Here is a 24,960-nt window from a genome sequence, read left to right on the forward strand (position 1 = left end):
CAGGAATGTCTTTGGAATATTTATGAGTGTGTGCGAGTGCATGTGCGTGTTTTATGTATGTTTTTTATTTGTTTTAATTATGTGTATGTATGCTTCTGGGGAAGGGGTATGTGCATGTGAACGCAGGTGCCCACTAGCCCAGATATGTCAGATTCCCCCAGATCTGGAGTTACAGGAAGTTGTGAGCCCTCCCCCATCATGGGTGCTGAGAACTGAACTCTAGTCCTTTACCAGAGCAGGCCCCGCTCTTAACCACAGAGATAGAGCTCCAGGCTGAGGGTGCTTTCTTTCCTTTTTTTTTTTTTTTTTTTTTTAAAAAAACATAAGCACAAGCCTTGAGGTGCCCTCGCTGTACAGCATTTACAGTAAGTACACAACATTCTGAAAAGCTCAAAATAGAAAGGAAATAGAGAGCAGCACATGCTACGCTGAAGGCACCCCCTCCCCCCCCCGCCCTTTTCAGTCAAGAACTAAAATTAAATTGAACATCTTGGCAGAAAATAAATATTTGCATTGGAAAATGGCTAATTTATGTCCTATTGCCCTGCTACTACAAGCATAACAAACCTCTCTTTGTGTAGCTTTTGCCTCCAATCTAATAAACCACTTCTAAATAGGCCTCATTCATTGGAAATCTGCTCCACCTACATTTGTGCTAAACACTGCTTGCAAATGCATGGCGCTCAGATTTTCCACACTCGGGTACCCGCGGGTGGGAGCCTCTGGGCAACACAGACTCACACTGTTGACTGCGGTGTCACAGGTGGCCCAAAGGACAGACTCAAATCTGAAAGCTGCAAGTTTTTAACATGCGAGCACAACTCCCCAATTCAAGTCTTGTATATACAGGAATGTGCACACAATCCCAGCTATTTATATAATTACACACAGCTAGGAGTGCTGGCAAGGGTCAAGAGAAACATCCTTTCCTTTCTCAAAATTCTGGAGGTAAAGAAACCATTCTTTGTGTTTTCGCTGGTACCTCACCAGAAAAATGTCCAATAAACATTCTCTGAATGAATGAAGGAGTGAATGGAAGCTCTTGTCACTGAAGTACACAAATAAACTGGAAACTGTTTCCACTGACATAAACTGAAGGCTGCATAGACAGTTACTCGGCCCTGGGTTAGGTATATATGAAATATATGTAAAGATCTCTAAATTGGGAACCAAAGTGCCTGGAATTGTGTGGATACAAACATCCAAGGGAGACCCAAGCTTCACACACACACACACACACACACACACACACACACACACACACACACACACCGCCCCTTTCAACTAGAGCTGGCCATATCTAGTCTTGGGAAAACTTCACCCTACAGGAAAGAAGCTGCCAGCCTTCCAGGGAACTCACCCCCAAGAGCTAAGGGTGGTCTTCTACCTAGAGGGCAGAAACTGGTAGCCCACTCTCCTCACCGCCAGCTGGGTTAAACACACCCTCTGGTGGAAGTTTGCAATTCAAAGGTCCTTGGGTTAGCAAGACACAAGTGGCAACGAGAGATTTTTTTCCCACAAGCAAGAACTTTGCTCGGCCTCAGGAGGTGCAGATCACCACCCTCATCTTACAGGAAGAAGATCAGAGAATGGAGTGAGTCCCTCAGGCCTGCCCGCCCAGACACTGGCTGGCAGGACTGGGATTCAAATCCAGCCGTGCACAGGGTCAAATTACAGAGTTATTCAGGCTGGGCCAAGAGACAAAACGGCTCCTAGCGAGGCCCCGGTCCAAGCCTGCACGGCAACCTTGATACGGCTCTATCATCCGATAAGCAAAAGTATTGTAGACCAAAGAAATCAGGTGTTGCGTTCAGAATTGAAACCTGCAGCCCACTATATATCACAGTAATGACCATTAAAAAGGAAACAACATTAAAACTAAACAACAAATTAGCTCTGTTTTAAGGGCTGCGTAACTTTTATCCCATCTGACTGGATTTGAATTGTCTAGAAACTTAAACAGTGATAACCAGAGGCCATCTTGTAGCTCTGCTTTGAAGGAGATATTTTTAAAAATATTTTTTTCCCCCAGGAGTTGGTTATTTAGAAACACACTTTCACTCCTGCTGACAATGTCCGTGTAAGACCTTCGCAGCTAAAGGCTATGAAAAGAAAAGGTCAATACAATATTCCCAATTTAAATCCCAGCATTCCCTGGGGCTATGCACAGAAAAGGACTCACTTATCTCTGGGGAATTCCCACTTGGGATCCTCTGGCAACTCGTACTCGGAGACCCCTGCTAGCATCGGGGTGTCTGCCGTTGAGGACAGACGTGTTGTTATCCTCACCAGTGGGGTGTTGGAGTTCATGGAGGAGCTGGACTCGGCCGAAACCTGGATACAAAATGCAAAGAAGCAGATGTAATCCTGGCTCTACCTGGGGAGGCCAGAAGTGAGCTGGGACCCAGCCAGAACATTCGTTCCTACAAAGAATTGGGAAGAACCAGGCAAAAGAGCATGGACCAAAACGAAAAGTCACAGGATACCCTCTATCGTCCGAAGATCAGGTGTCCCAAATAAAAGTGCTTAGGGAAGTTCAATCATGGTATTTCTTCCTTTCATCTTCAATATTTTTTTTAAATTAGGGTTTTGTTTTGGTATGTACATTGGTGTTTTGCGTATATGTATGTCTATGCGAGGGTGTCGGATCCCCTGGAACTGGGGTTACAGACAGTTGTGAGCTGCCATGTGGGTGCTGGGAACTGATCCTGGGTCTTCTGGAAGAGCAACCAATGTTCTTGAATGGGTGAACTCATCTCTAGCTCCTCATCTTAATTTTCTAAAGACAGCCACCACTTAAGAATGTGCAGGCAGACCCCACTGCCTTCATTATAGTCTTTTGCCTTTTCTTGGTCAGCTCTCTGAATGACCAAGGTCCTTCCAGTCATGCCCAGCCCACAGGTCAAGGCTGTGCTCCAGTGACTAATATGAAGGCTGGGCTCAGCTACAGGGCGCTGGCCAAGCATGCGCAAGGCCCCACCTTCAATTCCCAGGACCATAACATAAAAGCAAATCCAAATCGAATCAACAGGTAGGGATTCACAGACATTTCACAGATGAGCTCTTCCACACAGCCTTTGCCTCCAAAATGTAAAGGGTAGGCGAGGGGTTCTCGAGGAAAGAGCTATTGGATATGTGGTGCTCTAAACAGGAATGGCCCCAGTAGACTCATGCCTTTGAATGCTTGGCCAATAAGGACTGGCACTATCAGGAGGTGTGGCATTGTTGGAGGAAGTGTGTCACCCTGAGGGGCCAGCTTCGAGGCCTCCTAATGCTCAAGCTAGGCCCAGGGAGGCTGCCTGCAGATCCAGATGCAGAACTCTCAGCTCCCTCTCCAGCACCATGTCTGCCTGCGTGCCGCCATGCTTCCCGCCATGATGACAATGGACTAAAGCTCTGAATCTGTAAGCCAGCCCCAGTGAAATGTTTTCCTTTGTAAGAGTTGCTATGGTCATGGTGTCTCTTCACTGCAATAGAAACCCTAACTCAGACCCGTGAGGAGGGCAGTCTGGTAACTCGAAGGTCTTTCATTCAAGGAAACCCAAGTCCTGGGCATTGGGAGGGGGCTCTCCATGTCTCCCCAGTCCTTACGAAACGTGATGGTGCCCAGGCTGGTTAGCGAAAGTGAGCTGGCTCTTGTCACGTTAGCTTCAGAAAGCAGGGCAGTGAACTCATGAGGTCAACGGTTGAGAGAAAGGCCTTTGCACCCAGGACCACACAAGGCGTCACCAGGTTAATTCTCTCATTTACCTTGACCTGCATCAGCCTAGGTCAGAGCCAGTGTTTATCTCTTAAACACAGTCTCCCCTCAGCAGGTTTCTGAGAGAGAAAACTGACGCAGAGCCCACACGAAGGCTGTACCTGGGTATCACTATACAACCTTGATCTGACTGTGGCCTGCTGGATGCTGCTATTACTCTAGACCGCAACTGAGGCTTTGGTCCAAGACACACGAAATGTGAGGTTAGACAGAGACCAACCAGGCAGCGCACCAAGCCACCCTGGCTTCCATCTCCTGCATGGGTGACAATCCCCAGCTGAGCATACAAACACCTTCTCCGTCCAGCTGGCAAAGAGAAATCCGAAGGAACTCCCACAGGTGGATCCTAGACTCTCAGAGGAGCCTGAGGACCTATGTTGTTCCCAGGACTGTCCCACTGGCAAGCCCTTCTGCTCTTTGTAAAGCCAACTACCCTTAATGGAAGTAAGAAAAGTGTTTGCAATATTAAAAGCAGTGATTTCCAAGGTTATCCTTAGCTACATAGTAAGGTCAATCCCAGAGACCCTATTATATCAACACACACACACACACACACACACACACACACACCACACACACACCACACACACACACACACACACACACTAAAATCAAGAAGTAATTTATAATATAAAATCTTACTATCATTTAAAATATGTACAAAGACATTTCTGAATCTTCTTTGTTATCTTTTGGGAAGGGGAAAGGTATTTTTTTAATGAAAAAAAAATCTTTGTCTGTGTGTCTTTGTGTTTGTATACATATCAGTGTGGTCAGAGGACAATTTATGAGAGTCAATTCTCTCTCTCTACCATGTAGGTCCTAGGCATTGAACTCAGATCATCAGGCAGCAAGTGCCTTTCCCCATTGAGCTTTTAACCCCTAAGAAAAAGCTATATTTAAATTTGAATTTAAATGCAGACAGGGCATTTACTCATTGTGGCACAACAAAAACTGCTTAAAAAAAAAAAAAAAAAAAAGGAACCAAAGGATTGATAATTTTGCAATAGAGAGCCACGCACTCAAAGGTCCCAATATCAAAGACAAATGCAGAAGCAAGCAGAGAAAAGATGAGCTAAGAAACATGTGGTTTCCTCTAGAATCTACTCCCCTTGCTCCCTACTGAAGCCACCAGAGTAGGAGTCCCACCCAGAGCATAGCAAAGGATAACTCTCAAGGCCCTCCCACAGTCCAAGTGGTGTCCAGCCTCAGACCAGGAGCTTCCTGACAACATCAAATGTCCACTTTCCATTGGCCACAAAAATTATCATGAGCTTCATCCACAGAGAAGGGACTCAGAACATTCCAGACTAGGGTTGGCTCACAGTGGAACCACCTACCTGGATCATTCTGAATCAGAGTCATACGTTAGCTTGCAAAAGGTGTTTTGTTTTGTTTTGTTTTTAAGATCTTTTTGGAAGCCCTTCCACACAAACAGGTGAAAATCGTCACCTAGTAGACATATAGTAGAAATTCTCGCCAGAAGACGAGAGGCAAGAAGTTACATCGAACTAGTAAAAGTCAGTCCAGTAATGAGACAACACAGGCAAAGAGCAAAGAGCCAGCAGAGGCTGTGTGCAGCCAGAACACGCTTTACAGCGCCATCAGTTTGGCATTGCATCACTGGACCCTAAAGGTCCAGAACTAAACTGTCAGCATCCATGGTATGCTAGGATCAGTGAAAGGGGGACACTAACTGGGAAATCTCAGGGGACCACAGTCGGGAGCAATGTTAATGTCCAGCAGCTAGTGGCAAATGCAGTCTCTGTGGCTTGCCGCTGGGAGCCAGTACTCACCCTGGGGAAGCTAACAGGATTGGTTTCGACCACGGACACTTTCTGGGAGGATATCTAAGGATTTAGTAGTGGTCACCTTTGGGGAGAGGGATCAAGAATTGGAAGCAAGGTAGGAAACAGGTCTTATTCCAGAACTTCATACACCATTTAGATTTTATTACCCTGGCCTGTGTTTCTCTTGTGCTTTAGAGTAGTTCTTTCCTTAACCAAAATATCTTGTAACAAAACAAACAGGAACTAAGAGACAAGCAGGCACAGGCTTGAAATGGACATCAGTTAGACTCTGTTTTCGCTCCTCTCTTGGGCCACTGGGCTGTTTTGTGATGTTTCTACATCCTCCACTGTGTGTGCCCAGTGACCATCCAGGGCCAAGCTGCCCTGGTCTACTGGACTATACATCCTGGTCAACGGGACTGTGAGCTGAAGGTCAGAAAACTCTGGGGTCTAAGTCCCAGTTAGAATCCACACTACGTGCGGGTCTCAGGAAGTGTCAGCCCAGCTCACAGAGTTAGCAGGCAGACAGAAATGAAGGCAGCAGACAGTAAGTGCTTGCTGCTGAGCTGGGTCAGCCATGGCTCCCTAGTGCTTTGCTGTGTGGCTTTGTTCTTATGTCATGGGGGATGCACCTTAACTGCATGTCTGGCTGCATGCAAAATGGGACCCTCTGCTGCCAGCCAGGATGGCCTGGGGCTCCAACAGGCAAGAATTTCATTTTTAAGGTAGGCATTGGGGAAGAGGAAGGAAAGTTGTTGGGTTACTGAGTCCTGATGGTGAATATGACTTAGGTGCTACCTCAAATCAGAGTGATTTACCATCTAGTCTTACATTAAGTGCTCTGTGGAGAAGCTCTGACCCAAAGGGAAGGAACAGCACAGCCCTGGGGGGGTGGGGGTAGGGGGCACAAGTTTACCATACAGGCACACACCCACAACAGAGGCTTTAATGTGAACATTTTCAAAATGGAAAACAGAAAGAAAGAAAAAACAAAACAAAATTTAAAAAACACCCTAAATTAATATAGAAGAAAACAAACCTTGACAGTCTTTGCTGTAGCCATTACTACCAAAATATAAAACTGTGTTTACTTGTGGGAATTTTGTTCAATATAAAGTGCAGAGTAAGAGTCAATGTACAAGTCTGAAAAACACCTTTGTTAAAAAAAAAAAAAAAAAATGAGAGAGAGAGAGAGAGAGAGAAAATACCCTAAGTATCCGTGCATACAGAATTTGCTTTCCCTGTCTGTAGAGGTATATCTTAGTTTCACCTCCATGCATTTTACTATATTTTTAAAATCCCCTCTGGGACTGTAAAGTATGACCGGCTTTCTCTTCACTCCTCTTTCCTCAGAAACTCAACCTGTCTGGAGGGCTTGGCAAAATCCCCGGCAGGGGTTCCCTCGAGGAACCCCACGTTTCAGGGGCTCCTTCCCTCTGAATTGTGGCCCTGCCACCCACCTTGGAAGCCATTCCTTTCTTCGGAACCATCACCTGGCTCTTCTTCCTTTTGTCATTCTACCTCCTTCTCAGACACTCTTCGGTCCTTAATCTGGTAACTTCAGTTATGGAGTTTCCCTTTCAGCACACTTAAAAATACCCCACAGTTAGAAGTCACTTATAAACAGCCAACGCTAACACTCCAGTAAACTGTTCCCCCACCCACCCAACTCTTGGCAGGCGGTTTTTTAAAAAGCCGCATGCTGCTCCTCAGTCTCCAGCTCGGCTGCCTTACATGCCGCGATCTCTTTACCACGTGCCATAAATCAAGCTTTTAACTAAATGTGCTTTTCATCTATTTCCACAGTACATATGGGAGATTAAAGGAGGAAGTGGGTTTTTCTCCCCTCTTCTTTTTAAAGGGCCACCAAGAAATAGCGGGCGGCATCTTTTTATTCTGGATTAACTGTGTATCCAAAGGGGACCTCATAGATGACACGGCAGGCAAAAGCAAAGACGCTGGGGAAGGGTGAGCCAAATTTTGCCTTTATTCCTGAGGGCTGATATGTACTCTCCAACCACAGCAGACTTGAGACTCCCTCTGGCTCTCAGACAGCAGATGGAGCCTTAAATACCAGAACAGAAGACCATGGTGTAGGTAAAACTTCTGCCCCACATACCTCTATGCCCAAGCAGAAGGCCTGTACCACACCAAGCTGTGGGTGGATTTTTTCCCCTCTTCCATAACAAAATCTAGGTAATTACTCATGCTTCCGCTTAAACGGCCTCTACCCACGCCAGATGCTTGAACAGCCTGTCACAACCGTAAAAGCACCTAGTCCACGTGTAGCTGTCAGTCAAAAAAGCATATCTGGCAGAGGCTGAGCTGGGGGAAAGGACAGCAAAAGAGCCTATGGAAGCGCAGATTCCACTTGGGTCATCCACTACTATCCAGTTGCCCAAATGTTTCCTGGACCAGTATACGGCAACATGGGAGATTATACCACAAAGGAGATCCCAGGTCATGGTGTTGAGCTGCTAAGCAGTAGTCCAGTTACTGAGCTTCATATATTCCATGACCATGAATACACTGCCCCGAGACCGGCTCTGGAATCAAGTATTCCTCCATCCCACCCTCATAACATGCGCCTCAAAGGCAATATGAAATGGCTCTCTGGTTTTCTCAGCTACCCCCTGTCAGTGGCTGAGGCTGAGAACAAACCCACTGCAGTCTCCTGTGAGAATGGGGGATGGGTAAGCTACGGATTCATCTGGACACAGCCAGTCGACGGGCAGGTGAAGCTTGCCTTTTGCAAGCTTCTGGCTCCAGAGGAAAAGCTGACACATCCCATGAAACTTTCTCAACAGACACAGCATCCCCTCCTTGCAACCCTGGGACAAGGTTTCCTCTGCCCCTCTGTACACGCGTGCTCCACCTCGGGACCTGTGGGGTGGGTGGAGGGGAATCACAGAAGGCAAATCCCTCCATTTGGACTCAGGAGTACACAAAAAACCACTTCTCACTGGCCACTAATGGTCCAGTTGGCTTGCAAGGTGCCCTTCTCTGGGGTACCAGGAAGTAGAGGCAAGTGAGCAGATGCCTACAAAGTGTCCAGTCCTGGCAGTGGATGAGAGGGAGATTCCCCTAAGCTACCGGGAAGTAAACATCAAGGAGGAGAGAGACAGAGACAGAGACAGAGAGAGAGAGAGAGAGAGAGAGAGAGAGAGAGAGAGAGACAGACAGACAGACAGACAGACAGACAGAGAGACAGAGAGAGAGAGACAGAGACAGAGAGATAGAGACAGAGACAGAGAGACAGAAAGAGAGACAGAGAGAAAGGCCGAGAAGGAGATATTGCAGTAAGTAAACAGTCAGCTTTCCTTGACCTGGAAAGTAATCTTCAGAACCTACATTAAATTAAAAAAAAAAAAAAAAAAAAAAAAAAGTCAGGCAGGGTAGCTGACACTTGGAATCCCAACCTAGTGAAGGAATGGAACCCTGGGGCTCATAGGCCAGACAGCCTGGCTTAATTGGCTAGTTCCAGGCCAGTGAGTGAGAAACTTTGCTGTACGGAAACGGAAAGGGATAGGGAGTGGACCACACTGAGGAATGACACCTGAGGTTATCATTTGGCCTCAGCACACATCTCGACACACCCACACACCTGCCGGCACACAGGCAGGCCTGCATGCATACTCGGAAAAACAACAGGAACAAACAAACTCTTCTTGTTCTAAAGCAAAAGACAAGGATGAAGGGAGTGCAGGGAGGCTGTGTGCCTCCGTGTTGTGGGATCGTGTGTGAAGAGCTCAGGCCAACACAAAATGAAGGCCAGCCGCTGAATACCTCGGAGCACCCGTCCTCCAGACATCTGATGACAGTCTCATCTGTCGCCAGGTAAAGGCGTGCTTGGCATCCCTGTGGTATTCACTCTGTCATTAACCTATCTGCAGGCCTTTGTGGGGAATTTTCCCTCCAGCCAAAGGCCAATACCCTCTTTATCCAAATCCGTGATAAGCATCTCCCCCTCAGGACAGTGGGCTGGGCTTTGGGAAGTCCTTTGGGAAGAGGCATACCACACTCCCCCTCCTGACTTCTAGGAAATGCTGGGGCACATCTACACCTCTTCAGCCCACTGATCTCCCAGAGACTTACTCATCCAGAGGGCCTGGTACTCACACACTCCTCTTATGCAACATGACCCTGAGGAGACACTGCTAAAGGACCTTCACTATTCACTAGCCTTGCAGCCAACGGCAAACAGGGCAGGCTTCTGTGACATGAAACTCCCGTAATAATTCCCTTAGGTGACAACGGGGATTGGACATGCTAGGCAAACATTCTAACACGTGTGCCACACACCCTTCCCCCAGCCCAACAATCCTGGTTTAGGCCTGTGCGCTAAAATAAGCACTTGGTTTACATTGTGCATTTAAGTAAATGGCAATGACTTAAAAGAAAAAAAAAGGGGGGGGGGAAATGAACAGAAAGCCAAATTTTCCCTTTAGTAACCCAGGGAATATGAGAAAAGTGGACAGCAGAGGCGGAGACAGACAATGAAGAAAGGCAGTTGGCCAAAAAGAAAGGCAAACATGATGAACATGTGTGTCGAGGGGGAGCTCAAGGGCATCTGTCCTCTTCACAAGAAGCAAAGGGAAGGACACTGCAGTAGATGTGACATTTGTTTTCTCTAAAAGATGATGGAGCCAACACTGAGCCTGACCTATTTGACTCCTGGGAACCATATGGTGGAGGAAGGTACTAGCTCACATGTAAGTTGTCCTCTGGCCACCACAGACATGCTATGTCATGGGCATGCCCACATGTACACACACACACACACACACCTGAACTACATAACTATACAAATGTAAGAAGAGGTTCCTTTTAAAAAAAGGGATGAGGACTGAAGAGATGGCTCAGTGGTTAGAAGCACTTGCTGCTCTTGCAGGGGACCCAAGTTTTAGTCCTAGCACCCACATCAGACAGCTCCCAACTCCCTGCAAGTCCAGCTCTGAGGGATCCAGCGGCCTCTTCTTGCTTTCCAAGCGCTTTCACTCACATGTATGCACATACATGCACAAAAATAAAGATCAGTCTTTTAAATGAAGACATAATTATGGGTCGATGGCCTAGCTATATCAAGTGACAGATTTCACTTGTTTCCCCTATTATTAAAACAAATAAATAGAGATGGGACATCGCTCCCTTTATTTAAACTCTTTATCTGAGAGTTCCACCATGGAAGATGGATGATAAGAATGGCCCAGAGGTAAGAGAAGAGGAGAGGCTGTGGGGGAGTGGCTACTCAGCCTGAAGCCATCACAGTATCTAATAGGAATTTCACGGATGGACACTCCTAGCAACTCATCAGTTACTAACCAATTTCAGCCTCATCCTGCTTCTCCGGTCCTACAAAGGACAGTGGTGTCACTCAAAGTAGCAGCAGCATTCTCAGGGGCCAAAAGGAACCCACTGGGCCCCTTTGATCCCCCCACACTCAACAGTTAGTTGGTCATCAGCTGCAGCTGACATATCCTAAGCCTCAGCAAGAAACACTTGTTGGAAATGAGGCTCCAAGGAAGTTGACAAGGGCCTGCTCAGCCTGTGGTATGAAGCTAGGTTTGAGAACAGCCCGGCCTGTGTCCAAGCTACTTCTGGCCAGGCCTCCCGGAACCTGGTCCACAGAAAGGGCCTTGCTAGCTAAAGGAGGGGAAAGACAGGGTTGGGCCAAACCCAGAGATTCTTAAAGTGTTACATAGCATCACCTGAGGGAGTGTTTAAAACACAGACTTTCAGATCCATTCAAGACCTACTGAGAAGGAATATCTGGGGCTGAGACTAATGAATATGCAATTTTAACAAACCCCTCCAGGTTCCTTTATACTATGATGCACAGTGTAACGCAGCCAGTGTTGGTCATTTCAATTGCTAATTAAAATATAAGGACAATCTTATCAGAGTCAAGTTCCAAGTCCTTTCATAAAGATTTACACCCACACATCCCTGGCTCTCGGTCACCAGAATAAGAGAAAAGAATTCAAGTATTTCCTTTCTCATCTACCCTTGAGGGGCTTTGTTTTATGGCACAGTAAAGGTTCTATCTCACCTCACCTCCCCCAAAGCCAGCCATCAAAGACCAAGCTCAAGGCAAAAGGTAAGTTTATCCCTGCTCCATATAACAATCACCTTATCTGGAGGCTGGAGAACTGTCTCAGAAGTGTGCTTGCTGCTCCTCTTGAGGACCAGAGCTCAATTCCTACCATCCACACTAGGAAGCTCATAACTGCCTTAACTTCAGTGCTAGGGGACATATGTGACACTCTTCTGGCCTCCATAAGCACCTGTACACATGTGCTTATCACACCCACATACACACACACACACACACACACACACTAGGGGACATATGTGACACTCTTCTGGCCTCCATAAGCACCTGCACACATGTGCTTATCACACCCACATACACACACACACACACACACACACACACACACACACACACACACACACACACACAATCATCCTACCACTGAATCCTTAGTCACATCTGCAACCTATGGGCAATAAAATACAAGCGTACAATGTCAGTTAGAAAAACCAGACACATCCAGCCAAAGCCCAGCTTAGAAGAAGCCACAGACTAGTTTCATACAAGCAATAGTTTCATTGTACCTCCAAGACTGTATGTTTCTGATCTCTACTTAAAACAATAAATCAAATACATTTAGAGTCTCAGCCGGGCGTGGCGGCGCACGCCTTTAATCCCAGCTCTCTTGGAAGCAGAGGCAGGCAGATCTCTGAGAGTTTGAGGCCGGCCTGGTCTACAAAGTGAGTCCAGGACAGCCAAGGCTACACAGAGATGCCCTGTCTTGAAGCAAAACAAAACAAAACAAGCAAAAAACAGGGAAAAGAAACCTAGACTCTGCTTCCTACGGAGGGCAAAAGGCTCCACCTGAACATCCTGTCTCATAGAGAAGCACAGACTCCAGTAAAAAATGCTTCTACTAGCAACAGAGCCCCGCCCTTGAATCTTACCACAGACTCAGAGGGCACAGCCTTGGGAGTAACTGCCTATCCCACTGAGCAGCTCTGATTTTCCTTTCTTCCTTTAAAAACTAGACCCCACCCACCAATCCCAGAGCAGCATAGTGGCTTCTGCTCTAAGTCCCAAACATTGACTGAACCTCTCCGTACAGTGCTAGGTTCTAACCACCTTTGGCACGGGCACTGAAGCTCACAGACAGAGGAAAATGAAAGCAGAGGAAAAGACTTCAGAGCTGGCTGGGTGATGGATGGGAGTAAATTTCTTCAAACTCTTTATCTACTTTCTGTTACCTGTCTCCGCAGGGGGATGCGCTTGGTCAGCTTGTGCACAGCTGGCTGGCTGCTGAAGTCTGGCTTCTTGGTCGTGGTCTTCATTCGGCAAAAGATGACTGTCACCACCATGCAGGCGATTAAGAAGACCCCTATGCAGTAAATAGCTATCTCCAGGTAATCTGGGGAGGCTGTGATCTCCTTCTCTCTCACAGGTGCTAGATTGCAGATCACAGGAGAGGGACAAATGAGCAGGCCACAGAGTTAGGATGCCAGAGGGATGCGTCAGATCACACCCCAAGGAAATCACTCCAAGGACAACAAGGGCTTCCCCATCCATACGACAAGGCAGAAAGAGACCCAGACGCAGAGCAGCCATGTGCCTCCTGCCTGGACCTCTCAATGCTAACAAATAGCCAAGGGCTCCTCAGTTTAATCACTATGGCCCAGGCGGCCACCTTCTCTAGCCTTGGTGGACACCTGCCACCAGTAAGCAGCTGACAGCAAATTTTAACGGCAGCCCACAAAGTCATGTTCTGCTGGGCTCCTGGGCAGAGCAGGATGCCCAGTATACCTGCCACAGGAGGCCTTTCATGATAGCCACTCAACGTGAACCAAACTGAGACTTGATAAAAAATGGAGTACATCCATGCTCGTTTCTAAGGAGGCGGGGACAATTCTTTGCTGTTACTAGGGGAGGCCAGGGCCCCCAGACGAACCCAGCTCTACATGGAGTTCATGCTCATCTTAGTAGGCTGGCCCAAAACATTTTGGTAAGCCCCTTCATACAGTCCAGAATATTATTCAGTTAAACAAATAGATAGATGCATCAACCATGAGGTAGTGGCATATATAATATGGCATATAATATCTAATAACCACTAAAATGTTCATATATCCAGTTGTACTAACTTGTTACTGAACCTTTAAAAATATATAATGGTACTGCATGTGAGCAGAAATATGACTAATTTGGCACGCTCTCCTGTCAATGACATTGGTCCCTCCTTAGGCCTCAAATGGTCTGTCTACAAGCAGTGTATTTCCAAATACGATTACTCTCCAGCTGCATCTCCTTAAGGGGGAATGCTGTCAGGCAAACGGCTTAAGAAGTGCCAGCTAGGCGCTTAGATAGCTCAGCATCACAAGGACAAGCAAGCTCAACAGAAGAGGCGCCCCTGCCCCGCCCTGCCCCCCATTTCAAGAACAAATACTCACAGAGCAGATTCATAACCAAAGGGGAGGATGGGTGCAATGGTTATTACTTTTAAAGCTTATACATTTTAATCAGGAAAACAAACACTCGCAAAGAGAGTCAAAACTCTTCAGCAGCACAGCACAAAATGAAATGATCGATTTACTTTTTTTACGAGCTATAAAAACAAGCGTGCGGTAGGCATGGTACTCTAGAAGCGAGGCACTAATAACTGGGGTAGAATAGCATCAGGGGCTGCAATGCACAGTCTATGCAGCTTTCCAAAGGAAACCGCGAGGCAACGCATGAGAGAGGGCAGCATTTATCAAGAGAGTTGAAGCAGAACAGAGGCCTTGGTTAAAGACTTAGATAGCAGCGGGCTCCGTTGATGTTTATCTCTCTACAAGACAGAAATAACATCAAGCCCGAGATGGCATACGCATGCTCTGCAGTCAAAGCAAACTGAAAGCCCACTCTATCGAAGCATGCACAAGCCACCCGATTCCCGAGGTATCACACTGCTTCTGCACACCTACATTTAGAGGTGCTCCCCGGGCACCCCAGTATAAATCTGTCTCCGCTCAAATGAGATGTGAGCAAGATGGAAGGAAGGTCTCAAACCACATATGGGATTTTAGCAAAAGTGGAATTTACAACGGGGCTGCCGGGGGTGGGGGGCCGAGGAGAATTACTTTAGATTTCACAAAGTAATTTTGACTTCCCCTGGGAGGGGGCGGGGATGAGCTAGCTCATCGAGTCATCAGCTCAACGAGTCACTAAAATTATAAGATCCCTTTGGGTTTCAAAGGTGAAATTTTATTCAACCATAAACACTAGTACGGGATCTCCTTGTACATGAATTTCTACAGCAGTTTCTTGTTGCTTGGGGGGGGGGCGTCATTTTGAACATTTTGGGCATCTTTATGCAATGGAATAAAAGGGGCCTTTTCTAAGAGCAGAAGCCGTGTTAATTTTTATAGCAATCAACCAGGGAAAGAGAACGACCCACAAGGAGAAAAGAGCACTATGTACCTGGCAGAACTGTCAACCATGCAGAGTGAAAGGATATCCCGATAGAATTACCCGCCAAGCACGTATATTCCCCAGCATCCTCAAAAGTTACATTCCGAATATAGAGAACCTCAATCTCTTTGTCCGTGGTGTTAACACCGGCGGCCTAGAAAACAAAGGAAGCAAGAGAAAGGCTAGACATAGGAATGATTGTGGAGGGGGCCTTGGAACCAAGAGGCCTCGTCCCAGCAGCGGCTCCAGGGGGGTTGCCGGCCGTCAGGAGATTCCAACTGCAGCCCATCCACAAAGCCCACAACCGAGAGACGCGGAGAGACACCGGCCAGCTCACCTCTGCAGGCCCGTCACCACACCTGCGTCACCACCTAGACATGCATGCAATTAAACACATGGAAAAACCTGCCCACAGGGTCCATTTGCTTTGCATGTGTTTTCATTTGGATTTGGGGGGGGGGCGGAGTTAGGGGGGGGTGGCAGGAGAATGCAGGGGGGATGGGAGGGAAGGCTCCAAAAAGTTTAATACCCAGAGACCTAATCTGGGTTCTGGTCCAGTTGGATGCAGCCTTCCATTGTGAGAAATGGGGGAAGTTCTATCTTCTGTGTGACAGAATGAAACATGGCAGGTGAGCCATGAGGTGGGTACCTCACATATATATATCTCCCTTGGGCCTCATGGGAACGAGGGTGGGAGGTTATCTTAGTTACTAGGTTCTGGTTAATTTCACTGAGGCTAAAATCATCTCGCCTTACATGTCATTGACAGAACATGGCAGAAGGTATGATCCTGATAACAGAAAAGCTGGATCTCTTTGTTTCCTCTTTCAGTATGAATGTCTGAACGTGGCTAATGCTAAGGGACACTTCTGCCTTCAGTATCACCCGGTGACACGTCCACTAGAGGATAATCAGCCTCCAGGTTTGGATAGGACCAGGTATGGAACAGATAAACAAACGATAGGTGAATCCTAGCATTTCTCTACCTAACCAGTGCAGAAGGCAATGTGAGTTCTGCTTCATAACCAGATACTGCAGACTCAACAGGTGCAAACATGAGGTTCACGTGTGTGTACTCAGACATAGTGATCGCGGAACTATGCAGCCCAAACAAGACAGACCAGAAAGCAGGGCCTGAAAATGGGGTGTGGGTGGGGGGTAGAGGATAATCTTCAAGCACTTTGAACATTGTGGGCATTTTTCCATGGCCACTGGCATGACGCCAGCTGCACCACCAAAGAAAGATCATTATAAATTTACCAAGGCCACAAGAGTTATTCTAGAAGCTGCCTGCTGCCTCCCAAAGCACCGAGTCTTTTCGACTTCTATATCCAGTTTTCTTTAAAAAAACAAAAACAAAAACAAAACCACAAACACAAAAACATTGTTACCTTGCTGTTTGGGCAGGACAGTGAGCCAGGCAGACTGGTTGGCCTGCCCTATATAATTGGAGACCTTACATATATACTCCCCAGCATCCATCTCCGTCACATTGAACAGAGCCAGCACTTCTGCATTGGAGCTATTTATCCCCGAGTGCTAGAACAGACATAGGAAAACAATATAACGGCCAACCAGGAAGGGCTGGATGCTGCCTATGGTCCCACCACCAATACACCGCAAGAAAACAATCTCCATGAATCGTGTCTAGAGGGCTGTGGGTGGTTGAAGAAGAAAATAAGTCAAGTGACGGAGAGCAGCAGTGACCTGCTAGAGGAGGGTGGAGGAAGACGAACAGTTGGTGGGATGGGTAAACAGCTCTTCGGGCTGGTCCGTCTTTCTCCAGCACTTTGGATCCTGGGTATTGCTGGCTAGAGAGAAGACTTAATAGGCTGAGGGTTATTCATTAGCCGCCTGTTGCTCCCGTAGGAGCATAGGAAGACTGACTGTTCTTTGTCAGCAAACTCCTGGTGAGCATGGTAGACGGGCAGGCAGTGGCTTACAATTGACCACGTAGACTTAGCTCGCCACACTGAAGAGGAAGCTTGAAGCCACCGAAATGGGGACTTGAAAAACGGAAGTATTTCTTTTAATGAGAAACACAAAGGGAAAGAAATTCTCCTCATTCGTATTTCACAGGTGCAGAAACGTGCCCCCAAGTCTACTCTCTAGACAACACAACACACACACAAAAAAGTCATAAAAGGCGAGTTGTTTTTTTTTTTAAGAAGTTAAATTGTTTTTAAAAAAAAAAATGGCTACTAAAATTTGATTCAAATGTTATATCAGCGTGGCATTAAATATCATAAAACATAACACAACATCAGAAAAGCAACATTAGTACAGTGTCTGGAACTCTTGCTCCGTCCCACTTACTCTCCACACTGCTTTGTAAGCAGTACTTTATCCCAGCTTTAAAGATGTGCCCGGCGACTAACTAGCAATAACATCTCCTGTAATACCTCAGGGCTAGTAAACAGAGTAATCCTCTGACTCCAAGTGTAGTAGCATTTACCCTACTCCAAAGCCCCCTTCAGAAAGGTTATTAGCAGCCTAATGGCTACTAATTCTTTAACATACTCTACTGGCTAGTCCATAAAGAGAACCACCTCTGGAATCCAACAGGAAATCAAAGAATCTGGCCAAGTCTCCAAGGGAGCCCTCACTATGGGGCCCCTTGAGATTCAGAAAGTTCTCACCTTCAGGACCTTCAGGTAGGGCAGCCCATCAGGCCCGTATTTACTGCCATTCTTTTCAACGTGCTTGATCCACTGGATGTGGGGCTGGGCGTCACTGTAAACTTTGCAGACGAACTCCACATCCCCTCCAACCACCGTGGAGGCATTTGCAGGCAGTCCAGCTTGGAGGATGGGCCGGTGCGGTGATCGCTCTGAAGGAGAGAGGCAATGGGGGTGGGGGGGGAGAGCAATAAATAAGTTGCGTTGTCCAGAAGGGCTGTCGGAGGAACTCAAGCCAAAAGGGCCTCTGTCTGCTGGCTGACTCCTTTGGAATTACAAGGGGGCCCCATGCACAACACAAACGACTTCAAAGCGGAGCGCTGAAGCACAACCCTTGTAAAGGATAACTTATTTAGAGAATCAGAAAAGAACGCCTTACACTGCGAGCTATGGACTACCTAATAAACAAGGGGAAATTCTTTACTGCGGCAATCCGAGAGACAGATGGTGCTGGTAGAAGGTCACTTATTCACTTATTTGGCGTGAGATGATGCGCAGATTCACTTTAAACACGCCCTAGAGGGCACGGGCAAGTGACTCTGCTAACTCTTAAGGTCACCCTGAATATGCAGGGAGGTCTGCCCAGGCATGATCTCTCCTAGGAAGATGATCTAGGAAGTCTTGTCTCCCCCGCTTCTTTAAAAAGGAAACTGGGAACTAAAGCCCCAAGTGAGGACGAAACCAAACTAAGTGGATCCCTCTTTTTATCATGACATAGTTTCCGTTTAGTGGCCTTTTCTTTAGTTCTTCATTCATTTGGCAAGTACCAAGTGTCACTGTGTGCCAGGCACCAGAACTAGATATTCTGTGCCTCATTCAGATGTGGCACCAAAGAAACATGGGGACAGATGCCTGTTTCCAAGCTAAGTTTCACAGTCTCAGAGGAGGCCCGTGGGAGGGATGCTTGGCCACTCCTTTCTAGCCTCACTGATAACATTTTCAACAAAGCACAGTCCCTCTTTTCTTATACCAGAAGGTTCCTCTCCAAGTGAGAAGTGTCCTTGGTAGAAATCTATAGAGGGACCGGGTCAAGGTGTGCTTGCACCTACACATGAGGTCCCCAAATAAAAGTGGACTAATGGCTTTCTCTAAAGACATACACATGGCTAACAAGCATCTGAGAAGATGCTTAGCATTGGTAATCATTAGGAAAATGCAAATCAAAACTAGCATTGAAAAGATAATAAGACAAATACTACTGAGGGCCTGGAGAGTGACTCCCTATACCACCGCTGGTGGAAATACAATTGGCAGGGTAAGTACAGGAAGCCTGAAGTTAAAAACAAAGTGATTCAACTGATCAAGCAACTCTCATTTCAGTGAAGATCTGAGATGCGTCTGTCACAGAGCTATTCACAACAACCAAGATTTTAATTTAATCAACCCCTTCAATGCCCATCAACAGAAGAATGGTCTCTTTATACAATGGAAAAACTAACTAGCTTTAAAAAGAAGAAAATCATGCAATCTGATGCCAACTGACAGTGGGGGTGGTTTATATGCCAGTAAACATTATGCTAGGCAAAATATGTCAGTCACAGGATAAATGCTGTGTGATCCTACTTACAGGGGGGGGATCTAAACCTCTCAAATTCAGATATCAAAAGAACAGAATTGTGGTCGCCAGGAATGGAGAAGGGGAGAGACAGAGTGGCTAGTCACAGAATATAAACTTTCAGTTATGTATGATGAATGCAGTCTAGAGATCTGGTCTACCTACAGTAGAAGCTAAAGTTCTGTACATTTGAAACTACATTAAGAATACATCACATGTTACTGTTCTTACAACAATAAAATGACTCTGTGAACAAAGGAATAAATGATTGAAAGCAAGAAAGAATTAATAAACAGATTGGGCTGCTTGTTTAATCTCAAATACAAAAACAACGTAATATCCTGGAACCTTCCTCCCAATTGTCCTGTCAATATCCACATGAACCCCAGTCACAAACCCATTCACAAATACATGCTTATACATTGTTTTCTTCTTTCTCCAACTGTGAGTTCCACTGTCCCAGATCAACAAATACAGTTCAGACAGAGCAGAGCAGAGCACAGCAACACACATCTTTCATCTCTGTGGAAGGCATAGTCAAGTGGATCTCTATGAGTTTGAGGCCAGCCTGGTCTACATGGTAAATTCCAGCCAAGGCTACACAGTGAGACCTTGTCTTTTAACAACAGTAAATAGTTAGTAGACATAAGAAAAAACCCTGCACAACAGCCGCTGCTGCCCCCGCCCCCCATCACCAAACCAGCCCAACATGGAAGGTCCCATGTTTGACATTCCTGTGCACTGGGCTGGAAGCAGCAAATTAGAATGATAGATCACTAAGCATTTCTGTATTGGAGCCTTTCTGATTAAAATATCCATCCTGTGGAATTTGCTGAGCCAGAGCCAGACTGTATACAAACTGACTCTACTCCGTGAGTCCATTGCTGGCCCTTAAGAAACTTTTTAAAAAGAGAGAAAAAAAGGTTGGGCACATTTCATTCTGGAATCTTCCATCACTTCATAGACGCCTACATTTCCAGACAATAAAGATAAAAATTTCAAAGCCCCACAAAGAGTCATCCTTCAGTTCCTTTATCACCCGTGTAGGTTGATCAAAGAACAGAGAAGTGCAACTGTTCGTTTTTGTGATTGGAGGGGGGGGGGCGGGGAGTCTCAAAGCTTCATTGCTTCGGACATCATAGGAGACTGTCTACTCCTTGGGATGACACACTGCTTCTGGGATAGGTCAGAGGAACTTGGTTGCCACGCAAATGACCGAGGTTTACTTTAATTCCAGCTGGACCCATTAATATGGGAAGGATAAAGCTAAGTCCCCATCTCTACGTCTCCTCTGTCTTTACCAAGATCCTCTGGGCTGGTTGCTGCTGGCCAAATTCAAAATATGCTCGATTTTACTTGTCAAATCCCAAGAAGGTCAATTGTTCCCACAAAAGGAGGAGCTGTAGGGCCGAGATGATGGCCCCGTCAGCCAAACACTCGCTATGTAAGCTCACAGGCCTGAGTTCAATCCTCTAGACCACACGTTTGAAAAGCAAGGTGTGACAGCACATATCTGGAACCAAAACCAGAGACGTGGAGAGAGAAGCGCCCTTGAAACTCACAGGCCAGCCTAGATAAATCTGTGAGTTCCAAGTTTAATGGGAGTCCCTGTCTAAAAAATAAATAAAGTGGAAGGTGACTAAGGCTCCATGAATTTATAGCCATGTGCACCTACACGCACACGCGCACACACACACACAAGGTATTTGTGCTTCAGGTGCACGTGCGTGTACGTGTTTTGTGTGTATGTCTTGGAGGGCACCAGGTCCCCCAAAGCTGGAGTTACAGGCAGTTGTGAGCCCCCATCAGGAGTCCTAGGAACTGAATTTGTCTTAGCCACCAAGCTCTCTCTCCAACCCCAAGGAAGGAATTTAAGGTATCAGTTTATTCCTTGCCTTTGTTTTCTAGTTTTGCACTCCCAAGCATGCTTTTGTGTGTGTATGTGCATGCATGTGCGTGTGTGTGTGCATGTGTGTGTGTGCACGCGCACCAGCAGTAAAACTACTGCTTTCCTAGGAAGCGAAAGTACTACAAATCTCGAAGGTTTGGAGCCAGATCTACTGAATTCCATTGCAAACCTTGGCCATACTTGCTCCTAATAAACTGTCGCACATGCAAACACTACACACGTAATCCCAAATAACACTGTCTGTGAACAAGGAGTGCTTTCAGAACACAACATCTCCGCCCGCGCCAGCCTTGGGCAGGGAACTGGTCGCTGGGGTAACCCTGGCAAGGCCTGGTCCAGAGCTTGCAGTCTTGTTTTGCTTGTGGTGGAAGGGCTGCTGGGCTCCGGTTATTAAGTTATTCCAAGCTATCTGGACTATTTTTCACCCAAAGGGGAAAAGGAGACCTTTGCAATGAATGGTTCAATGTTATTGCATTTGCAAATTACAGCATACCGAATGTTACGGCTCGCAGTCTTGAATTCATCTCTTCAGATTTTCTCACCTTATACAAAATAACCTCCTAAGTATCCCCTCTTCCCTGTCGGCTCTTTCTCACTTTGGGCAGGGGAAAAAAAAAAAAACCTGTGCAAGTACGGAGGCTGTTTAATAGAAACCTTACACCGTCTCCCGAAACTTCTTACAGCTGCGCTCAGTATAAAATGAAACCTCAGAGAATGTTATTTAAAATGTTTTTAAAAAGTCAGTAGGCCTCATGTTTCATTTCTCCACATCAGGCTTTGATTTCCTTTGCAACCTTAGTCTCTGGCCTTAAACAAGTCAAGAATGAGGCCCGAAACGTCTTGGAAACGGTCCCAGGATGCCAACATCTGCCAAGCACCACGCTCCTCTCTTGTCCTCCTCAACTATCGATCTTCAACTGGTGTCAGTGGACCCTGAGCAACAGCTATTGGCCTGCTGGGGTGAGGGTGCACACCTGTGATCCCAGCACTCAGAAGCTGGAGACGGAAGGAACACAAGGTCGAGGTCAACATGGGCTACCTACAAAGTGAGACCTTGTCAAAGAAAGAAAGAAAGAAGGAAAGAAAGAAAGAAAGAAAGGAAGGAAGGAAGGAAGGAGAGACGAAGGCAAACAACAACAAAAACCTAGCCACCATTAAGTTGGTGAAAGTGTATAGAAAACTTCTGAAAAGCTGGGGTACAAGCAAGTCCGATGGCAGATGAGGAAGCCTGGCACAGCAGGTTGCCCCGTACCACTTTGCCAGTGGGCACAGGAGAAGAGAATGAGGGCCCCCAGAATGACAGTCCTCCAGAAAGCTCCCTTGAACCTCATCTAGCCCCCAGGCAAATCAAAGCCCACAGGTTTGCAACTTTTCACAGCACACTGAAATAAAAGGATTAGCCCCGTGAATTATTTCTGGATGAGAGACTGGAGCCCAAGCGCTGGCTCAGCTCTTCAACGTGACAACAAGAATCACATCCCCTCCAGCGGGCAGGATTTACAGGGAGAGGCAAAGCTTCGCTTATAGCCTGTTGGACTCTCAGATATTATAGAAAACACATTTTTCTTTTTCCAGGGCAGTGAAATAAATACGCGGAAGGCAGCTAGGCCGATGGGCAGCTGACCTCTATTTCCCCGGCTGCAATTTTAAAATAGTTACAAGTTGGATTTACAGGTCGCAGATACATGGACCCAGAGGGGTGGGGTGAGGGGAGCTAAGGGGGGCCTTTCAAATAGCCTTTTCAGGCCCCTGTGTAAATTTCAAATTGAGACACAATGGAAAAGCAGCCCAAAGGGTGGGGCTGTGGCTGATGGGACAGTTGGCCGTAGCTCTGGAATGAGGTTCCTCTGAACAAATGCTTAGTAAATACACACAGAGTGCTTTAAAAAAAAAAAAAAAAAAAAAAAAAAAAAAAAAAAAAAAAAAGCCCTCCTGCCTGTGTCCCTCTCACTCTTGCTCTGGCCCCCTTGCTTCAAGTGTCCACTTCACCACCGCAGAAAGCCCAGCTCCTGAGACACTAAATAGACACATTAACCCTCTCAAGCCTTGTTCTGGAGGGGGAGGGGAGCCAAAACCCAGCCAAAGAGGGTAGAGGGACAGGAGCCTGCTTCATTCCAAGGTAATTATGGAGCTGGGGGAAAGGGAGGGAGGGAATACTTCAGTGATGAAGAATAAATCTTTGTTAATTGACCATTGGAACTTTACAACATGTCAAGGCTCCTCTGGACATAATAATGTGTTTGCTTGTAACTTCTGCTACAACCTACAACGTCTGCTGTCTATAGATGCGCTGAACAGGTATCTCAGGGATCCGGGCTCTTAGATCACACCTATAAATTAATCAAGCCCAGGGTCCCCGGTTTCCCAGAATGCCTCAGTCTCCTGAGTTTTTCCCCTCAAAAGCTAAGTAACACTTATCACCACCATCATCATGCCCCCAAAAAGTTGAAAGCGATTTCTCTGGCAGCAAGACTGAGTTCCCAGGAAGGCCCTGGAAGCAGCCAGTGTCCCCTTAGACAACCCACTCATCTAAGGAGTGTAGATAACCTCACCCACTCTATCTTTAAATCGAAATCAAAACTTAACTGCCCTTCTTCCAAAATGGAAGATGCTTAGCAAACTGCAAAGGGCTGAATAGAGAAAGAAAATTCTGCAGTTTGGAAGACAAGTGAAAACAAGAGAGAACCCTTCTTGTCTAAAGCCAGCCTGGCTTTTTTGCTCAACAATAGGCGGTGGCTGGTTTGGCTGCATGAGAAAATACTAAACCAGTCTGTGAAGACCAGCTATTAGGAGAGGTGGCCATCAAAGCCACTGATGCTCGGGGCCCAGTAACCTGCTAAAGGCCTCACACTCATTACAATTAGCAGAATGAGTTCATTGCCCAGTCAGGTCTCTGCTGACATACTCACACCTCAGCCAAGCTCAATCTAGTTAGATTCCGAGTTTCGCTTTGTTTTCCCTAACCTTTTTTCAGCCTCCGGATATCAGCACAAAAGACGGTCAGCAGAGGATGGCAGTGCTGTGCTGAGCTGGGACCAGGGTGCACTGCGCTTTCAGAATGAGTGCCGGTGCCAAGGATATTAGTTCACAGTCTGTCCTCCCTCCCTCCTACCCCTTCCTGCTCCAACCCCACAACTCTCTCTTTCCCCTTTCCCTCCCTGCCCCTCACTCCCCCACCTGAGTAGCTCTAGCTGTCCTGGAACTCACCATGTAGACTAGGCTGGCCTTGAACTCAGGGATGTACCTGTCTCTCCCTCCTGAACTATTATTTTTTTTAATGCAGAGTCTTGCTCTGTAGCCCCAGCTGGGCTTAAACTCATAATCATCCTTTCTTGGCTTCTCAAGTGTTGGGTTATAGGCATGTACCACTAGGCCTGGGGCACTTTGTTTTGTTTTGTTGTTTTTTGGTTTGTTTGTTTGTTTTTTCAAGACAGGGTTTCTCTGTGTAGCCTTGGCTGTCCTGGACTCACTTTGTAGACCAGGCTGGCCTCGAACTCACAGTGATCCACCTGCCTCTGCCTGCTGAGTGCTGGGATTAAAGGCATGTGCCACTAACACCTGTCTGGCCCAGGGCACTTTAATACCTTTTTCTTTCTTCTCTTTCTACCCACCCCACCTCCGTGTGTGTGTGTGTGTGTGTGTGTGTGTGTGTGTGTGTGTGTGTGCGCGCGCGCGCGCATGCGCGCATGTCTGTGTGTACAGGTGCAAAGCTCCATGAGGAGACCAGATCAATATTGGGTGTGGCTCCCTTGGCAACTCTCTCCCTTCGTTTTATCTTATTTGCTATTGT

The 24,960-nt window shown here is 46.7% G+C and overlaps 1 protein-coding gene across 10 annotated transcripts in view; it reads right to left on the reverse strand.

The window, feature by feature from the left end:
* Positions 1 to 24,960, reverse strand: part of Fgfr2 (fibroblast growth factor receptor 2) — a 101,237-nt gene that overhangs the window by 20,590 nt on the left and 55,687 nt on the right. For 4 of the 10 annotated variants that reach the window (XM_051145413.1, XM_051145411.1, XM_051145405.1 and 1 more), the window contains 4 exons: positions 17,668 to 17,858; positions 16,420 to 16,567; positions 12,825 to 13,028; positions 2,183 to 2,333 (listed from right to left, as the gene is read on the reverse strand). In XM_051145413.1, coding sequence (XP_051001370.1) covers positions 2,183 to 2,333; positions 12,825 to 13,028; positions 16,420 to 16,567; positions 17,668 to 17,858 — 694 coding nt within the window. Of the gene's footprint in view, positions 1 to 2,182; positions 2,335 to 12,824; positions 13,029 to 15,037; positions 15,183 to 16,419; positions 16,568 to 17,667; positions 17,859 to 24,960 lie in introns of all 10 variants that reach the window. The other 6 variants (XM_051145414.1, XM_051145412.1, XM_051145406.1 and 3 more) reach the window with 3 other exon arrangements.

This window comes from Acomys russatus, chromosome 5 (assembly GCF_903995435.1).
Source record: "Acomys russatus chromosome 5, mAcoRus1.1, whole genome shotgun sequence".
Taxonomy (NCBI): domain Eukaryota; kingdom Metazoa; phylum Chordata; class Mammalia; order Rodentia; family Muridae; genus Acomys; species Acomys russatus.